Below are 20,702 nucleotides of genomic sequence, written 5' to 3' on the forward strand. Positions count from 1 at the left end.
GTCGGAAGCCCAGTTCTCCAACCATACCCAACCAGGAAAACTCAAGACGTTTGATTTCTCCTAACTTCAATACCCACATCTATGAAATGCCGATCTTCGTACCTACCTCACCGGGTTTGTTGTGAGGGTTCATGAAATTAATGTATGTCTGGCCTCGATCCATATTTTATGAAATGGTGGCTGGGACTTGACCCCCTGTGACTATTGGTTCCTGCCCTGGTTGGGGATTGGGTTGGTCGTTTACAAGATGGGGCAGCTGGTTAAGAGGGAGGCATTGCCAAGTCTCTGGTGGCCCAGCCAAATCCTTTCCACCCTCTTCTTGAACCTTGGCACCAGAAAGGAAACCTGACCTCCATCCCACACCCTGGAAGATTCCATCTCGGGCTCACATAGGGTCTGTCCACCGAGACCCATGTCGCCGCCCCGGTGTGCTCAGGATCAATTTTGTTTGCACACTGCCAAGGCACATCTGCTTATCACCCCTGCCCCCTCTCCCGTTTTATATCTTCTTTTTATATTTTCTTATTTTACAATAAAACTTTATTACCACCTGTGTATTTTCTGGGTGGGTGTCGATGCAGGCTGCTGGGAGGCCCCCAGGGGCAGGGATGAGTAGGGAAGTACAGTTGGGAGGTAGCCACCTGCACCCCCAGCAGTCTGGGCTGGGGAGGGGCAGCACCCGGCTTCCAGGAGGGAAATAAAGCCTAGGGACTGGGTCAGTCTGTGGGCTGCATCACAACGAGGTAGCCGGGTGACTCCATTCACAACTCGGGAACCAACTGTCCCTCCCCCCCTCCCGCCAGGGCTGGCAGAGCTCTCACCCGCCCCTGCTTCTAGGATTGGGCTGCTGCCCCTTCAGCAGCCTCTCACCGAGGATTATGGGATTTAAGTGTCTGATTTAGCAAGCCTGAGCCTCCTGGGGTGGCCATCTGCTCCACGGAGAAGGGACAGGGTATCTGGGCTCCCAAGGGGAAGGGGTGGGTGCCACGGATGGAGAGGACAGTGGGAAACCTGCCATGCGGAGTCCCAGGAAACGGGGGGCAGCTAAGGTGAGGGCTGGGGCCTTCCCAGCATCCCCGCATCCTGGGCCTAGTGCCAACTGGTTGAATGAATTGAAGCTTTACACTCTGCCAGGAAAACCTTTGAAAGGGCTTCTTAGGGTAAGGAGGAGAGCAGGGTTGGGGAGCCCAGCACCCCCTGCCTGCCCTGTCCCTCAGTCCTGCTGGCTCCCAGGGAGGGGGGCTGGGGCCAGGCTTTCCCCATTGCAAGCTGTGGCCTGAGCCAGTGCCCGCAGGGACAGCCAGCAGAGGGCTTGCGGCTTGGCCTCCTGCCTTCTCCCTGGTGGTGGCAGGAGTGCTTCTAAGGTCCAGAAACATTCAGGGGCCACCATCCACAGCATGTCAACCAGTCTTCAAGTGCCAGAGGGAGCCCCCTTGCCCTGGGGATCCCAGACAACTGCGAAGATGCAACATCGCCTCTTTTCTTGCTTACTAAGAAATACCAAATGCTCGCTGGAGACTACCACAAGACTTTTTTTTTTTTCCTGTTGATTAAAGTATTGCTAAGTTGCTGCAGGTTGTCGTTGGCCTAGATCCTCCTGTCTCAGCCTCCTAAATACAAGAATTAAGAGGCGCACACACACACCACCATGCCACACCAAAACCTTATTTTATCTATTTTGACAGTACTGAGAATTGAACCTCCAGCCTTGTGCGTGCTAGGCAGGTACTCTACCACTGAACTACACCCCAGCCCCAAAAGTTGTCTTTTTGACCAGCGCCCAGTATTCCTTTACTCTCTTACTTTTTGCTGTTTTATTCTATTTTAGCTCTGTTTGACTGCTGTTACTTCAGAAAACAGATCCATTCTGGCTGTGCTAATTCCTGATAGATCACTGGACTGAGAGCAATCAGGCTTGGGTTTTCAGGCTAGCTCTGTGGTGACCCGTGTGACCTTCCTCGGGTCACTGGCCTCTCTGGTCTACTTGTCAGCTCCTGGTTGCAGTCGTCCCACCAAGTCAGGGATATTCACCTTGCCTTATTCTGCCAAGCAATGGGGACAGCGGCCCAGCCCTTATCCCACGAGGTGTGAGGAATTGAGTCTCCCAATCTCTTCATGGCTCTAATCCGGGTTTACAAGGAGCAACTTTTTACATCAGGAGTGCATAGGATCTGGGGATTGAAACCAGGGCCTTGTTCATGCTAAACAAAGGCTTAGCATAAATTAGACCCCCAGCCCATCCTGGTTTGTTGGTTTGTTTGCTTGTTTTGTGGCACTAGGATTGAAATTGGGGTCATTTTTTTTTTTTTTCTGGAACCCAGAGACTTTCTACCTCCTGGCTATACTCCCAGACCTTTTTTAAATTTTATTTGGAAACAGGGTCTCACTAAGTTGCTGAAAGCCTCACTAAGTAGCTGAGGCTGGCTTCGAACCCGTGCGATCCTCCTGTCTCAGCCTCCCCAGCGCGGGGATTACAAGCATGTGCCGCCACACCCGGCTGAAACTGGGGTCATTCTAGCTCTGAACTATACCCTCAGCCCTTTTTATTTTGAAACAGGATCTTAAACGGCATAGTGGCACACACTTATAATCCCAGTGCTTGGGAGGCTGAGAAGGGAGGCTCGCAGGATTGAGGAAAGGCTTGACAACCTAACTAGACTCTCAGCATCCTAGTGAGACCCTATTTCAAACTTAAAGATAAAAGGGCTGAGAGTGTGGTTCAGAGGTAGAACTCTCCTGGGTTCAATCCCCAGAGCAAAAAACAACAACAACAACAACAAAAAAAAAACGCTGGGCATGGTGGCGCAAAGCTGAGACAGGAGGATCACACAGGTTCAAAGCCAGCTTCAGCTACTGAGTGAGGCTCTCAGCAACTTAATGAGACCCTGTTTCCAAATAAAGTACAAAATAGGTCTGGGAGTATAGCCCGAAGGTAAAAGCCTTTGGGTTCCACCCCCCAGTACCACACACACACACACACACACACACACACACACACACAGAAAAAAAACAACATACACACACACACACAAAACAGAGTCTTGTACTGGTCATGGTGACAAATGCCTGTAATCTCAATTCTTGGTAAACTGAGATAGGAGAATCACAAGTTCAAAGATAGCCTTAGCAACTTATCAAGACCCTGTTTTTTTTGTTTGTTTGTTTGATACTGGGGATTGAACCTCCAAGCATTCTACCTCCTAATTACACTCCTAGGCCCAGCCCCTTTTTGTTTTTTACTAGGGACTAAACCAGGGAAGTTCTGCATCTGAGCCACACCCCAACCCTACTTAATTTTTTTGTTTTTGTTTTTGTTTTTTGCCGTATTAGGGTACTTCTGAGCTAGGTACTTCTGAGCTGCAGCCCCAGCCCTATTTTTTTATTCTTTATTTTGAAACAGGGTCTCACTGAGTTGCAAAGGGCCTCACTAAGTAGCTGAGGCTGTCCATGAACAGTGATCCTCCTGTCTCAGCCTCCCAGATGCTGGGATTACAAGCGTGTGCCACCACGCCCAGCTCAAATTTTAAGTTTTGAAACAGGGTCTTGGTAAGTTCCTAAGTGTCTCATTAAGTTGCTGAGGCTGGCCTTGGACCTGCGATCCTCCTGTCTCAGCCTCTCAAGTACTGGGATTACAGGCCTGCACCATCACACCCAGCCCCATTCCATTATTTCCTAATTTAAAAAACATTTTTTATTCCAGAAATACAAAAATTGTACAGATCTAAAAAATTTACTCTTAGCCGGGCGTGGTGGCGCACGCTTGTAATCCCTGCGCTTGGGAGGCTGAGACAGGAGGATCGCCCAGGTTCGAAGCCAGCCTCAGCAACTGAGTTAGGCTCTCAGCAACTTAGTGAGACCCTGTTTCCAAATAAAATATAAAATGAGTCTGGGAGTATAGCCCGGAGGTAGAAAAGCCCCTGGGTCCCATCTACAGTGCCACAAAATAAATAAATAAATAAATAAATAAATAAATAATTTACTCTTAGGAAAATGTTTAGCCTTAAATGCCTTTTTTTTTTTTTTTTTTTTTTCAGTACTGGGGATGGGATGGAACCCAGGGGCATGCTACTTGGAAGCTATACCTCCAGCCCTATTTTTTATTATTTAATTTGAAACAAGGTCTCACTAATTTATGGAGGCCTCACTAAGTAGCTGAGACTGTGAACCTGTGATCCTCCTGTCTCGGCTTCCCAACTACCGGGATTACAAGTGTGTGCCAACATGCCTGGCTGCTTTCATTGTTAAGAAAAAAGAAAGCCAGGCGTGGTTTCTTAGTGAGACCCTGTTTCAAAATAAAGAATAAAGAAATAGGGCTGGGGGAGTAGCTTGGAGGTGGAATGCCCCTGGGTTTCATCTCCAGTACCGCGGAGGGGGGAGGAGGGAGGGAGGGAAAGAGAGGGAGGGAGAGAGAGAGAGAGAAGAGAAGAGAAAGAAGGCGGGCCTGGAGTGTATCTCAAAGGTAGAATGCCCTGAGTTTCATACCCAGTACCACCACACACACAAAAAAAAGTAAATGCAAAATCTCTTAATCTCTTCTTTTACAGGTCTAGAGATGGAACCCAAGGGCATTTAACCTCCGAGCTATACCCCCTGCCCTACTTTTTATTCTTTATTTTGAAACAGGGTCTCGCTAAGTTGCAGAGGGCCTCATTGAGTAGCTGAGGCTGTCCGCGAACCGCGATCTTCCTGTCTCAGCCTCCCGAATGCTGGGATGACAAGCGTGCGCCACCATACCCGGCTCGCAAAATCTCTTTAAACACTATCACAAGCCAGGTGTGGTGGTCCATGCTTGTAATTTCAGTACTTGGGGAGGCTGAAATGGAAGAACTGAGGTTCTCAGGCAGCCTCAGCTACTTAGTGAGTCCTTCCACAACTTAGTGAGACCCTGTTTCAAAATAAAGACTAGCCAGTAGTGGTGGCGAATGCTTGTAATCCCAGTACTTACGAGGCTGAGACAGGAGGATCTCAGGGTAGTGGCCAGCCTCAGCTACTTAGTGAGGCCGACCACAACTTAGTGAGACTCTGTTTCAAAATAAAGAATAAAAAATAAGGACTGGGCGTGTAGCTTGGAGGTAGAATGCCCCTGAGTTTAATCCCCAGTACTGAAAAAAAAAAAAAAATCTATCAGAATATATTACTGAGTTACAAAATACTATGTTATAACCAAATAAGAGTTTATTCCAAGAATACAAAGTTGGCTTAATAGCAGAAAATCTATCAACATAATTCATTATATTAACAAATTAAAGGAAAACATCACGATTATATCAACAGTTGCTGAAAGGAATTTCATTAAGTTTTAGCAGGCATTTCTTTAAAAATAAAGCTTTAATTAAAAGTTAATTTACTGGTAATGGAATATCAATAAATCAATATTATCCTAAATAGCTAAATGCTTAGGTAATCTCAATTAAAACAAAAATTATAAAGGGATGTCCACTAGCGTTGGTTTTTGTGCATTCAAAAGGACCTAAAACCAGGTTAGTGTACATCTGTAATCCCAGTACTTGGGAAGCTGAGACAGGAGGATCACAAGTTTGGTGACAACCTCAGCAGTGTAGCAAGACTCAGCAACCTAGCAAGACACTATTTCCAAAAACAAAAATATAAAAATAAGCCGGGCATGGTGACACACGCTTGTAATCCCAACATTTGGGAGGCTGAGACAGGAGGCTCTGGGTTCGCGGCCAGCCTCAGCTATTCACTGAGACCCTTTGCAACTCAATAAGACCCTGTTTCAAAATAAAGAATAAAAAATAGGTGTGGGAGTGTACCTCGGAGGTAGAATGCCCCTGAATACCATCTCCGGTTCTGCAAAATAAATAAATAATAAAAATTAAAAGGGCTGAAGTTATAACTTCAAGATACAGTGGCCCTGGGTTCAATCTCCAGTACCAATAAACAAACAAACAAGCAAATAAAAAAAGCCAGTGTGGTGATGCATGAGTGTAATCCAAGTACTTGGGAAACTGAGACAGGAAGATCACAGGTTTGAAGCCAGTCTCACCAGTTTAATGAAACTCTCAGCAATTTAGTGAGATTCCGTTTTGAAATTAAAAATAGGGCTGGAGGTGTTGCTGAGAGGTAGAATATCCCTGGGGTCAGCCGGGCATGGTGGCTCATGCCTGTAATCCCAGCATTCGGGAGGCTGAGACAGGAGGATCACAGTTTCCAGACAACCTCAGCTATTTAGTGAGGCCCTTTGTAACTTAGTGAGACCCTGTTTCAAAATAAAGAATAAGCCGGGCGTGGTGGTGCACGCTTGTAATCCCAGCATTTGGGAGGCTGAGACCAGAGAATCGCAGTTCACGGACAGCCTCAGTTACTTAGCGAGGCCCTCTGCAACACAGTGAGACCTGATTTCAAAATAAAGAATAAAGAAGCCGGGTGTGGTGGCACACGCTTGTAATCCCCACACTTGGGAGGCGGAGACAGGAGGATCGCGTAGGTTCGAAGCCAGCCGCGCTGGCATAAGAGACCCTGTTTCAAAAATATAAAATAGGTCTGGGAGTGTAGCCCAGAGGTAGAAGGGCTTCCAGGAACCCCAGTACCACCAATAAATAAATAAGAAAGAAAGAAAGAAAGAAAGAAAGAAAGAAAGAAAGAAAGAAAGAAAGAAAGAAAGAAAGAAAAGGGCAGGGGGTGTAGCTCGGAGGTCGAATGCCCCTGGGTTCCATCCCCAGACCCGCAAAGGAAGGAAGGAAGGAAGGAAGGAAGGAAGGAAGGAAGGAAATAAAATAGGGCAGGGGGTAGCTCGGAGGTTGAATGCCCTTGGGTTCCATCCCCAGACTGGTTAAAAAAAAGAATATCCCTGGGTTCAATCCCCAATACTGAATGAAAAAAAAAAAAAAAAAAAAACTAAACTAAAAAGGCCAGGTGCCGTGGCACATGCCTGTAAACGCAGTATTTGGGAGGTGAGGGAAGTTAAAAGGAGGCTCTCAGGTTCAAGACCAGAGCCCTAATTAAGGAAGACCTGTTTTAAAGTAAAATAGGGGCCCCATATGGTGCATGCTTGTAATCCCAGTACTTGGGAAGCTGAGATAGGAGGATAACAGGTTCATGGCTGGCCTCAGCTACTTAGTGAGGCCCTCTGCAACTTAGTGAGACCCTGTTTCAAGAAATAAAGAATATTTTAAAAAATAGGGCTGGGGTGTAGCTCGGAAGTAGAATGCCCATGAGTTCAATTCCCAGTAACACAAAAAGATAAAGAAAGAAAGAAAGAAAGAAAGAAAGAAAGAAAGAAAGAAAGGAAGGAAGGAAGAAGGAAATAGGGATGAGGTTGTAGGTTGGGGGTAGAACACCCCTGGGTTTAATCTCCTAGTGCCACAATTTTTTTTTTTTTGGTACTGGGTATTGAACCAGAGGCACTTTCCCCTAAGCTATACCTTCAGCCCTATTTTTTATTCTTTGAAACAGGGTCTCACTATGTTGCAGAGAACCTCACTAAGTAGCTAAGGCTGGCTGAGAACCTGTGATCCTCCTGTCTCGGCCTCCCAAGTCCTGGAATTATAAGCATGTGCCACCATACCCAGCAAATTAAAATTATATTTAATTTTTTTAATTTTTTAATTTTATTTATTTTTTAATTTATTTTATGTGTGGTACTAGGGGTGGAACCCCAGGGGCTTTTCTACCTCCGGGCTATACTCCCAGATCTATTTTATATTTTTTTTGGAAACAGGGTCTCACTAAGTTGCTGAGAGCCTCACTAAGTAGCTGAGGCTGGCTTCGAAACTGTGCGATCCTCCTGTCTCAGCCTCCCAAGCACAGGGATTACAAGTGTGCGCCACCATGCCCGGCTATAAAATTGTATTTAAAAAAAAAACTAAAGTAAAATAGGGCTGGGGTCTAGCTCAAAGGTAGAATGCCTCTAGATTCAATCCCCAGAACCAGGGTGGGGAAAAAAAAAAAAGGCTGAGAGTACGGCTCAGAGGTAGAACCCAGCTGGTTTCAATCAATCTCCAATGTTATAAAAAGAGACCAAGAGGGGCGTGGTGGCACAGGCTTGTAATCCCAGCATTCGGGAGGCTAAAACCAGAGGATTGCGGTTCACGGACAGCCTCAGCTACTTAGTTGAGGCCCTCCGCAATTTAGTGAGACCCTATTTAAAAATAAAGAATAAAAATAGGGCTGGGGGCTCAGAGGTAGAATGTCCCTGGGCTCAATCCCCAGTACAGCAAAAAATAAATAAAAATAAAAATAAAAATGTTCAGGACTAGCCAGGCGTGGTGGCACACACTTGTAATCCCAGCATTCGGGAGGCTGAGACAAGAGGCTGGTGGTTTGCGGACAGTCTCAGCTACTTAGGCCCATTGCAACTTAGTGAGACCCTGTTTCAATACAATAAAATAAAATATTTTTCAGCCAGGCATGGTGGCACACGCTTGTAATCTCAGCGCGAGACAGGAGGATCACACAGGTTCGAAGCCATCCTCACCTACTTAGTGAAGCTCTCAGCAACTTAGTGAGACCCTGTCTCCAAATAAAATATATAAAAATAGATCTGGGGCCGGGCGTGGTGGCGCACGCTTGTAATCCCCGCGCTTGGGAGGCGGAGACAGGAGGATCGCCCTGGTTCGAAGCCAGCCTCGCTGGCTTAAGAGACTCTGTTTCCAAATAAAAAAGTTAAAAATTAGGTCTGGGAGTGTAGCCCGTGGGAGTGTATCCTGGAGGTAGAAGGGCTTCCAGGAACCCCAGTACTACCAAAAATAAATAAATAAATAAATAAATAAATAAATAAATAAAAATAAAAATAAAAATAGATCTGGGAATATAGTCCAGAGGTAGAAAGCCCCTGGGTTCCACCCCCAGTACTACAAAAATAAAATAAAATAGAATATTTATACAATAGAATAAAAAATTGGGCTGGGGGTGGGGTTCAATCCCCAGTACCACACACACAAAAAAAGTGTGTATAATATGATCCAATGTTGGTATAACAATGACCCAAACCCAGGGTCTTTATGTACAGGATGGCATGTGTGTGCATGTATATATCACACATCCATAATAAAGTCATATATGCATATGTAATAAAGCCATTTTTCAGCTAGGTATGGTGGCACACACCTGTAATCTGAGTACTTTGGAGGCTGAGTCAGGAGTGTAGCAATTCAAAGCCAGTTTCGGCAACTTAGCAAAACCCTTAGCAATTTAGCAAGACTCTGTTTCAAAATAAAAAGGGCTGGAGGGAAGCCATGCTCGGTTACACACGCTTATAATCCCAGCATTTGGGAGGCTGAGACAAGGATCACAGTTCTCAGACAGCGTCAGCTATTTAGTGAGGCCCTTTGCAACTCAGTGAAACTCTGTTTCAAAATAAAGAATGAAAAATAGGGCTGAAGGTATAGCTTGGGAATAGAATGTCCCCTGGGTTCCATCTGCAATACGAGGGGGGGGGGTGTAGAATACCCCTGAGTTCAATTCTCAGTATAACTATAACATAAAATAATAACAATTATATAAAATTTAAGCCAGGCATGGTGCCATACACCTGTAATCCTAGTACTTGGGAGGCTAAGATAGGTGGATCACAGGTTCAAAGCCAGTCTTCGTGAGGCTCTCATCAACTTAGTGAGGCTTTCATCAAATTAGACCCTGTTTCCAAGCAAAAAATAAAAAGAAGATTGATGTGTAGCCGGGAGGTAAAAAGCCCCTGGGTTCCATCCCCAATACTACAAAAAAATAAAAAAATATAAGCTGGGTTTGGTGGCACGTACCTATAATCCCATTACTTGGGAAGCTGAGACAGGAGGATCACAAGTTCGAAGCCAAGCTCAGCAAGTTAGTGAAGCTCTCGACGCCTTGATGAGATCCTGTTTCCAAATGAAAAGTAAAATGGGCTGGGGTGTAGCTCATAGGTAGAAGGCCTCTGGGTTCAATCCCCAGTATCTCTCTCTCTCACACACACACACACACACACACACACACACACACGTATATATAGAATATAAAATAATAAATATATATATAAACTGAGCTTGGTGGTGCATGCTTGTAATCCCAGCATTTGGGTGGCTGAGTCCAGCCTCAGCTACTTAGGCCCTCCGTAACTTAGTGAGAACCTGTTTCAAAAAATAGAGAATAAAAATAGAGCAGGGCTGGGCGTGGTGGCGCACGCTTGTAATCCCCGTGCTTGGGAGGCAGAGACAGGAGGATCACACAGGTTCGAAGCCAGCCCAGCGCTGGCTTAGGAGACTCAGTTTCCAAATTTAAAAAACTGTAAAAATAGGTCTGGGAGTGTAGCCCGGAGGTAGAAGGGCTTCCAGGAACCCCAGTACCACCAAAAAAAAAAAAAAAATAGAGCAGGGGCTATAGCTTGGAGGTTGATATATATATATAGTTAGAGTTATTTTTCAATGCAAAACTAGGACCAACTGGTTGTAAAAATCAAAAAGTAAAAAAACAAGCCCCAAGAAGAAAATTAAAATTAGCTGTCAACACATTCCATCCCCCATATGCCACAATAAACATTTCATAGGATGCCGGGTGTGGTGACACAATCTTGTAATCCCAGCATTCGGGAGGCTGAGACCGGAGGATCGCAGTTCGTGAACAGCCTCGGCTATTTAGTGAGGCCCTCCGCAACTTAGTGAGACCCTGTTTCAAAAATAAAGAATAAAAAATAGGGCTGGGGGTGTAGCTCACAGATAGAATTTCCCCGGGTTCTATCCCCAGTACTGCCAAAAAAATTTTTTTTTCATAAAGCCATCCACCCTTTTATTCCTCGTGCTTATGCATGTATATATTTTTATATAAAATTGGGATTCTACAGTATCTAATTTCTTTGTTTTATTTATTTTTTTCTTTGGCACTGGGGATAGAACCCAGGGGCATTCTACCTCCAAGCTACACCCTCTGCCCTATTTTTTATTTTTATTTTTTTGGGGGGTGGTAGTGGGGATGGAACCCTTCTACCTCTGAACTACACTCCCAGACCTATTTTACATTTTTTATTTAGAAACAGGGTCTCTTAAACCAGAGAGGCTGGCTTCAAACCTGCGCCATTCTCCTTGTCTCCGCTTCCCAAGCGTGGGGATTCCAAGCGTGCGCCACCATGCCCGGCTCCTATTTTTTATTTTTTATTTTGAGACAGGGTCTCACTAAGTTGTGGAGGGCGTCATTAAGTAGCCGAGGCTGTCGGTGAACTGCGATCCTCCAGTCTCAGCCTCCCGAATCCTGGGATTACAAGCCTGTGCCACCAAGCCCGGCTCCCCAGCCTTATTTTTTATTCATTATTTTTAAACAGGATCTTATTGACTTACAAATGGCCTAAGTAGCTGAGGATGTCCCCGAACTGCGATCCTCCTGTCTCATTCTCCCAAATGCTGGGATTACAACCATGGGCCACCACAACTGGCTAATTTCTTTGTTTTAAAATCTATTTCTTCAGCCAGGTGTGGTGGCTCACGCTTGTAATCCCAGTACTTGGGAGGCTGAGACAGGAGGATCGCACGGGTTTGAAGCCAGCCTCAGATACTTAGTGAGGCTCTGAGCTACTTAGTGAGCCCTGTTTCCAAATAAAGTATAAAATAGGTCTGGGAGTACAGCCCGGAGGTAGAAAGCCTCTGGGTTCCACCCTCAGTAAAAGAAAGAAAGAAAATAGGGCTGGGGGTGTAGCTCAGAAGTAGGATGTCCCCGAGTTCAGCCCCCAGCCCCAGTACCCCCCCCCACAGTGTGTATTAAATTAGTCAAGGTGCATGCCAGGCGTGGTGGCGCACGCTTGTAATCCCTGCGCTTGGGAGGCGGAGACAGGAGGATCGCACAGGTTCGAAGCCAGCCACGCTGGCGTAAGAGACCCTGTTTCAAAAATATAAAATAGGTCTGGGAGTGTAGCCCGGAGGTAGAAGGGCTTCCAGGAACCCCAGTACCACCAAAAAAATAAATAAATAAAAATAAATTAGTCAAGGTGCAGGAGGTAGACACTTGGACCCCCTGGGAGGAAGAAATCACCAAATCCACTCTTCAGCTGCCTCCGAGAGTTCTTCCAAATGTTTAGAAAGGAACAACCGCACACAGGGCTCTGTGTATGATATATATTTATATATATAATTGCTCTCATTTTATTGTACTTTATCCTCTTTTTTACAGTAGATCTGACACAGGCATTAAATAACTGCAGAGAGACCATGGGAGAGGAGGGTGCAGGAAAACACGGGGACCCCAAGGGAAGAGACACCAATCCAGCAAGAGGAAAAAGGAAAAGGTCTGTTGGTGTGTGGGGTGTGGAGGGTGCAGCATTAATAAAGAAAAGAGAGGTTAGACAGAGTGAGGAAGAGAAGGGAAACCAGGAGACAAAGAGTTAAAATGCCTCTATGACTAAAGAATACTCAGAGCGTGAGGCCCCTCATTTAACATTCTGTGGGCATTATGGGTTTTAAAAAGGCAAACGGGTCTGAAGATGGAGCCAAGAAATTCAGAGCCTAGCTTGAGGAGGATATTTGAAACTTTCAGGCTGGCATGCAGAGGAAAGGGAAGGAGGCTGTGTGATCAGTTGGTAACTTGGTAGGAGAAGCCGGAGAGGAGGTGGGGGCAGATCTGGGCTCAGGGGAAGGAGGTGGACTAGTCAGGCCCCCAGCCAGCTGACGGTTGTTTCCAAGGTGGCCACTGGGGACAGAGCCAAGATGGCTGCCCCTCCCCCAGAGCTCCCTGGGAAGTAGAACTTGAAAGATATTCTGGGAAGGCGAATGGGGGAAGGGAGCCATCAGTAAAAAACAAAGTAGATATTCAGCCTAGGTCAAGCCCGCCTCTCTGAGTAGTGGCTGTTTGTATGACAGGAGGGACCAGAACCGAACTGGAGTCGGGGACCGCTAGGGAATTTTCTAGAAGAATCAACATGGACTTCTTTTCCTGTCCCTCACTTCCCAGCTCATGGAATCACCAGAGCAGGAGAAGCAGGAAGTGTCAGGAAAGAGGGAAAAGGCCACAGAACCAACTTGTCCTCGATTACAAATGGCTGCCTTTCAGGAGAGGGAATAGGGATGGGTGGGAGGAGGGGAAAGACCTGTTAGAGGAGCCAGAGAAGCCAGAGCCACCACGATGGTGACTATGGAGACAGGGAGAAAAGATGAGAGAGAGGGGTACAATGGTTGGAGGTTGGGAGTGGGAGAAGCAAGTACCACATTCATCTCTGGGAAGTGAAATGCCGGAGCAAGGTGAGTGTGTGAGTGCATTTGTGCGTGCGTGCGTGTGTGTGTGTGTGTAGATGTGTGGGTAAGTGTGCATTTTCTATACCTCTTGGGGGAGGGGGGCAGAAGAAGTAGGAGCCATATGGACATTCCACCCACAACTAAACCCAAAGCTAGAAAGACTCCTAACTCTTCACCGGCCATCTTGGAAGCCCATGTGTCTGTCTCCGGCTGAGCTAAGGTTGGGAGATGATGTGTGGTCAGGGAATCACAGTAGTCTCCAGGCTGGGTTGAGAAGTCAGGGAAAGGAGCATGAGGCTCAGAGAAGTCATAGCTCTGTTATCAAAAATACCTTTGGGACAGGTGAGGGAGGGACCAGGCAGGGTGAGGGACATTCCAGAAGCATCCACAGGAGGTTGGTGGGGGCAGGAGGAAGGGGCCTCAGGCTTTGTTGATGCGGAGTTTGAAGGCCACACGGCCAGCGAACTTGTCCCGCTCATCGTCCGTGGCGATGTTGGCGGCGTTAATACGACATTCCACGTTCACCTCCACGTTGGGGGTCACGTTCAGGAACTTCACAGCCACCAGGGGCTGCGTGTAGTTCACCTGAGGGGGAGGGCAAGGGTCTAGGCCTAGAACCCATCACACCCCTCGAGCCATCATCCCGGGCTCCCCGCAAGACTCACGTGGAACTTCTTGCCGTAGTAGGGGAAGTACATGAGGTCGATGTTGCCGTTGGCGGGGAACATAACAAAGTGGCCCAGGTTCTCAGCATCTTCATCTCGCTGTGGGGTGCAGGAGGGGAGGGCGTGAGCCTGTTAGCGGTGGCAGGCACCCAGGAGCACGCTAGACTTCCCTTTGGGCATCTCTCACCCCAAATCTGCTTCCCTTGAGCTGTGCGTCTATGTGCGTGTACGCACGCCCACTGGAGGGGATGGCCTGTCTCTTCAGACTGGGACCTTATCATACAGAAGCCTCCTACTCTATGGCCGCCCCGAGTTCTTTCTTACCCCGTCCTTGGGAATCGGTTTCTGGAGCAGAGCCAAGAAAGAAGAGATAAACAGTAAGGGCTCAGTAGGAAGGAGGAGGAGGGCCAATGGAGAGTTTTAGGGGCGGACAGAGTGGAGAGAGCAGTTCCAAGGACAACGTCCTGGTGGCATTGGTAACAACAAATCTCTACAGAGAACTCAGGAATGGGAGCTCTATGGAAGGGAGAGTGGGAGACACGGACAATTGGGGAATAAAGGAGAAGGTAGGGAGCCTAGGGGGAGAAGCCAGAGGCCAGGGCTTTGGTGGAAGAAGGGGCGGGTCTCTCCCCAGGGAAGCAGCTTCTGCATCCTAGAGAGAAGCTAAAAGACCTAGAGCCTTGGAGTTCAAGCCACACTGGAGCCCACTCTTACCCCCTTGTCCCTATAGTTTTGGGGCCTCTGGATGCAAAACAAAACAAAAACAAAAACAAAACGGCAACAGTAGTGAGAGAAGGGTGAATTACACAGACACCATGAAGGACAACCAGGTGGCCGGGTGGGTAAAGCCCACAAACTCACCTTCCCAGCACAGGTAACATTCATGCTCTGGTTTGCTCCTGCATAGAAGTTGATGACCTGAAATGAAGAGGAGAGAGGGAGTCACATTACAGGCACCCGGCCTTCCAGCCCCAGGACTCAGCCTCCAACAGCCCCACCTCTCCTGTGCTCTGAGCTACTCAAAGAACTAAACATCTCCCTAGTGCCCAGTTACCCCGAGGATGACAGTCACAGATACCCTGGCCCCCTCCTCCACTCTCCCTGGGGACCAAGGTCACGGATACCCGGTTCATCTTGATGAAGACACAGGGCTGTCCCGTGCTGTAACCGTAGTGGGTGGGGTCCCCGATGCCGGAGCAGTTGCCCAGCTGGGTCCGGTTGAATTGGCAGGCACGTTTCGGATAGTTGAGGACCCCGTTATCTGGCTGTTCATAATAGCGCCCAGGGCGGCAGACATCATTCTTTTGGGCTTGGATGGAGTCATTATAAGCTAAGGAGGTGGGAGGGAGAGAGTCACAGGCCTGATGTGCCGCTTCCAGGGCCCCCGATCTGCTGCCCGAGGTCCTGGACTGGCACACAGTCAGCCCCATACTCACGCTCCAAGAACTTATTGAGCTTCTGAACATGCTGGTCCCAGCTTTCAGTATCACTGACGTTGACAACGACGTCAAGGTTCTCGGTCTTGGGGCGAATCATCAAGCCTGTAGCCAACACGGGCAGGAGTGTGTAAGAGTCCACACACAGAGGGAAGATATGGACATGGGGACCCCAGGGTGAGGGACAGAGTGGGGATCTAAGGTCATCTTGGAAGTGATCTCCTGTGAGTATCACATAGCTCCCAGCTGCAGGTCACGGGAAAGAAGCCAGGCTTGCGGAAGAACTTCTCAACACGTGGTGCTTGGATCATCAGAACTAAACTCTTAAAAAGAACTGTGGGTTCCTTTCGGAGGCTTGGGGGCATGACAGCAGTCAGAGTGGCTGGCGAGGGGACCCCATCACTCACCCGGAGTGGCCAGTCGGTCCTGGTACTTGGGGGTATGGTCAGAGACGGTCTGCAACATCACCCACATGGTGAGGGTGAACATGGCCGTGAGGAAGCCATAAAAGACGAGGTAGAAGAGGAGGATGAAGGCTAGGGAGGAGGAAATGGCCATCAAGTTCTGTCCCCGGCCATGACCTCACCTGCCCCCACTCACCCCCCTTCCTACTTGGTGGAAGCGGCCACAGAGCCATGGGAGTCTCGGAGCCATCCCCTGGGAGCCCAATGACACAAGCTGGAAACAGGCAGTGTGTCCCACTCCCAGCCCTGACTCCCAGCTCCCTCCTGGCCCTAGGGCATGGTGAGGACTGACCGACTGACTGACCCTGCAGAGGCCGCAAGAGAGACCTAACTCTGGTTGCTCCAACAACCCCAAGAATAGGCCGCTGTCATTTTGCCTTTAATGACTTTTCCAACTTCTCAACCGTGCATGGTCCTGAAGGCAGGACATCTGTTACGGCTGTATTGCTACTCATGTGTGAAATTGTCCTAGTACAATGACTGTGTGTGTGTGTGTGTGTGTGTGTGTGTGTGTGTGTGATATTGGAGACTGAACCCAGGGGCATTCTACCTTTAAACTACACCTCCTTTTAATTTTTTATATTGAAACAGAGTCTCACTATGTTGCTGAGAGCCTCACTATGTTCTTGAGGCTGTCCTCAAACCAGCAATACTCCTGTCGCAGCCTCCTAAGTACTGGGATTACAGGTGTGCACCACCACACCGAACTGTGCAATGACTTTTTAAGTCTGTATTAGCCATCATTCAGGGCTAAATTCCCACCACCCTGCAGAGCCTGGACCCTCAGGCTCCCATAGCAAGGCCTCTTTTCTGGCACCCTGCAAAAGCCAAACCTCGGAAGCAGCTCCTACATGAAGGGCCTACCACTCTGGCCTAGCTGGAAAACCTCTGAGACAGCTGTCACATCTCACACACCCGACCCTGGGCAGAGGCTGGAAGAAAACAGAACCGCCCAAGCCTTCCCTTGTCAACATCTCTCCACTGCTCCTCTCTACAGCTTCAGGTAAGGATCTGCTCCCCCCCCCCACCCTGACCATCGTCCTTCCACCTCAGAAGACACTCCTCCAGGAAGACCTGAGGATCCCAGGCATTCAGGGATTCCCCTCTCATTCCAGGGGCGCTGAGCCTTGAGTTCCCTAAAGATAAGGACTGCACCTGACCCTCCTTCGTGAACCCTTGAGCCATAGTCGGGGGATTGGTGGGGGCAGCTCCCAATCTGTGGATAATTGCAAATTGTGTCACACACCGTACTTCTGGTTCCCTTCTGGAAGAATTCCACTTCTCACCAGCACCTGTGCATACTATCACCAGACCCCTGACCACATCCGGGTCCCTCCATGTCCTCTGAGTCCCCCCATGGCCAGGGTGGAGAAGGTCCCCCAGGCCATCAGAGTCCCAGGGACACATGGCTGATGATGTACCCATCTCGCCACGGTGGCCACTCCTCCCTCCGCCACCGACATCTGAGCAGACTATCCAGTCTCCAAAAGCTCGCAGTGTCAACCCCTCCCCGCCGCACCCCTCCCACAAAGGGGCCGAGAAGGCTCCATCCAACGCGGGGGGTGGGATGCGGACAAACAACTTCCGCCGCGGAGAACCCCCGGCTCCCCTCGGGGCCCGCCCCCTCGCGAAGGTTCCCAGGGTCCAGGGGGTGGGCACCAGCTAAAAATAGACGGGTTGGCTCGCCAGTGGGAGCCGGAGGGAGGGAAGGGGCACTCTTCCGAGGGGGGGGGGCGGCCGTGTGCAGCGACAGGCCCCAGCAGGAGCCCCGGGCGCGGGCGCGGGAGGGCGCGGACACGCGCGCGGAGCCGCGACCCCCCGCCCGAGGGGGCTCCGCGGGGGGCGGGCAGGCGGCAGTGACCTACTTTCTCCGCCTCCGCAGCGTCCAGCCGGGGAGATTAGACCGCGGATTCGGCCCCCTCCCAGCCCCGAGCCCGCAGGGGGGCCGGGCCGAGGACGCGGCGGGGAGCTGGGGCCTCGCCCGCGGGACCCCGCGCCGCCCCCGGCCCTCGTACCCCAGCTGGTCCCGGTGCGGCCCATGAACTGGTGCGTCCTCGGGTTCCACACGAACTCCTTCCACTCCTCAACCACCTGCCCGCAGCTCTTCTTCTCTTTCTGGATGACCATGTTGGCGGCGCGGGCCGAGTCCCGGCGGGGGTCGCGGGGGGCTGCGGAGAGGCGGGGGCGCCGCGCGGGAAGCCCCCCGAGCACCCGAGCGCGCGGGAAGCGAAGGCGGCGAGGGAGACCCCCTCAGATAAGCAGCTGCTGTCAATTCCGGGGTGCTCGGCCACGCGCCGCGGGGTGCTGGCCGCGCAGGGGAGGTGCACCGATCCTAGGCCCCCCGCCCGCGATGAAAAAGGGGGCTGTCACAGCAGGGGGAGATGAGAAGGGGAAGGGGCGCGAACGCAGGTTCACCCTGCAGACCGCCTGGAAGCAAAAAGAAGCGGGGTGCAAAAACAGACGGCTACAAAACCCGAGAGAAACGCAGAAAAAAGCGGGGTGCAGAGAGGCAGGGAAAGGTGGGGGAGGGGGAGCCTCGAAATCCTAGATGCAAAGAGGCTGTGGGACGTGGCAGGTGGCTGTTCAAGGCTCCTCCGCCCGGTGGAGATCTCCGCACCCCTGGTGGCCGGGCCGCGGGGGGTGGGGCGAGGACGCGCAGTTGGGGGGACAGAGAGAGACGGGGGTCCCTCAAGCGGAGGCTCCGCTCCTCAGCAGTGCGGGGCCCGCGGCCGCTGCGCGCGGTCTTTATACCCCGGGACTCCAAGGGTGCCGCCCCTTTTCCATTCCCAGAAGCCCCACCTCCTCCAAGCTGGCCCAGGCGACCTCATGCATATGCAAATGTGGAGAGACCGATTGGACCCGCCCCTGCCGCCTTTTTGGAGCGAGCAGTTTCCTCCCTACCCCCACCCTAGGTGCTGGACCTAAACAGAGTGAGAAAAGAGCATAGAGGGGGTGTTTGGGTGGGGTAGAGGGAATAAAAGGAAAAATAACCCCACAGAGGCTCAGAAAAGGAAGCTCAAAAACCAGGTGCAGTGGCGCACGCTTGTAATCACAGGACTTGGGAGGCTGAGACTGGAGGATCCGGTTTTGCGGACAGCCTCAGCTACTTAGGCCCTCCGCACTTAGTGGAACTCTGTTTCAAAATAAAGAATAAAAAAATCGGGCTGGGGGTGTAACTTAGAGGTAGAATGCCCCCGGGTTCCATCCCTAACACCACAAAAAAGAAAAAAGAAAAGGAAAGAAAAGTTCAAAGGTGGGGGCCCCAGACAGAGTTAGAAACAGACTAAAAATAAAGATGCTGGGAAAGAAGCCGGCATGGTGGCACATGCTTGTGGGAGGCTGAGACAGGAGGATCACACGGAAGCCAGCCTCAGCTACTTAGTGAGGCTCTCAGCAACTTAGTGAGACCCTGTTTCCAAATAAAATATAAAATGGGTCTGGGAGTATAGCCCGGAGGTAGAAAGCCTCTGGGTTCTACCCCTAGTACCACCAAAAAATAAAATAAAAATAAAATAAAATAAAAATAAAGAATAAAAAGTAGGGCTGGGGGTGTCACTCGGAGCTAGAATGCCTCTGAGTTCCAGCCCTAGTACCAAAAAAAAAAAAAAAAAAAAATCCTGGGAAAGACCCAGGGGACACAGGGCAGAAGAATAGGCAAAGAGACCAAGAAAGACAGTGAAGCCCACCACGGTTGTAATTCCAAAATTCAGGAGGCTGAGACTGGAAGATCGCTGTTCCGGGACAGGCTCAGCTACTTAGGCCCTCTGCAACTTAGTGAGGCCCTGTTTCAAAATAAAGAGTAAAACAAAAAATAGGGCAGGGGATGTAGCTTGGCCATCGAATGCCCCTGGGTTCCATGCCTAGACCTGCAAAAAAAGAAAGTGAAGAGACCAGCCGGCCTGCTGGACCAGTAGGCATGTAAGGTAGAATAGTGCACAGAGAGACAAATAGAAGCCACCACAGGCACACCTCCTCCAGTCCCACAGCCTCTTGTCTATCTCACTTGTTGCCAAGGGCAGGGCCTTCTCCATCTTTCCCAAATAGTCTTTCTTAAGCTTCCCCTCCCCCTCCCCCTGCCACACCACGTGCCCAGCCGCAGCATGACCCTGAAGTCCCAGCTCTAGAGTCAGGCTTGCCTAGGGATTTTGCCTCCCAACGCACCCAGCGCGTATGGAGCATATAGCTATTAGAGACAGCCCCACACTACTCCTGAGAAGGCCGAGATGGGTTAGCCTGAAGCTGCAGCTCTCGGAGGGCTGGAGAGGCCTACATTCCAGTAGAGAAGAAGACTTCTAAATACCATCTAAAGGCGGGCGTGGTGGCGCACGCTTGGGAGGCTGAAACAGGAGGATCGCACAGGTTCAAAGTCAGCCTCAGCTACTTAGTGAGGTTCTCAGCAACTTAGTGAGACCCTGTTTCCAAATAAAGCATAAAATAGGGTTGGGAGTATAGCCCGGAGGTAGAAAGCGTCTGGGTTCCACCCCAGTACCACCAAAAAAAAAAAAAAAAAGCATCTGAGAATCATTATCTTGCTGGACATGGAGGCACAAGCCTGTAATCCCAGAATTTGGGAGACTGAGACAGGAAGATTGTAGGTTCAAAGCCAGCCTTAGCAACTTCATAAGACCCTGTTTCAAAATAAAAAATGAAAAGTGGTAGGGGTGTAATTTGCAGGTAAAATGCTCCTGGGTTCAATCCCTAGTACAAATAAAATTAAATGAAATGAAATAAATAAAAAAAAACCATCTCAGGTCCCGGGGGTGTAGCTCAGAGGTAGAGCACTTAGTGTGTTCAAGACCCTGAGTTCCATCCCCAGTACTGCTAAATAAATTAGTGAAAGGAAAAGATTTGCTGGATGTGATGGCTCATGCCCCCCGTAATCCCATTACTTGGGAGGCTGAGGCAGGAGAATTGCAGGTCCAAGCCCCATAAATTTAGCGAGATCCTGTTTCAAAGTAATAAAATAAAATAAAAATAGGAACTGGAAAA

At 49.6% G+C, this 20,702-nt stretch overlaps 1 protein-coding gene and 1 long non-coding RNA gene across 2 annotated transcripts in view; both read right to left on the reverse strand.

Annotated features, from left to right (window-relative positions):
- The window catches only part of LOC308275117, a 562,357-nt gene that overhangs the window by 372,707 nt on the left and 168,948 nt on the right, over positions 1-20,702 (reverse strand). The gene's annotated exons all lie outside the window — the stretch shown is intronic.
- Positions 13,569-17,840, reverse strand: ATP1B2 (ATPase Na+/K+ transporting subunit beta 2; the record flags this gene model as incomplete). The annotated part of the gene is made up of 7 exons (XM_080712980.1): positions 13,569-13,733; positions 13,814-13,912; positions 14,675-14,731; positions 14,938-15,143; positions 15,250-15,354; positions 15,657-15,785; positions 17,729-17,840. 7 exons carry the CDS (start codon positions 17,838-17,840, stop codon positions 13,569-13,571), a joined length of 873 nt encoding a protein of 290 aa, XP_080569106.1.

Source organism: Muscardinus avellanarius, assembly GCF_963383645.1.
Source record: "Muscardinus avellanarius genome assembly, chromosome: 16".
Taxonomy (NCBI): Eukaryota; Metazoa; Chordata; class Mammalia; order Rodentia; family Gliridae; genus Muscardinus; species Muscardinus avellanarius.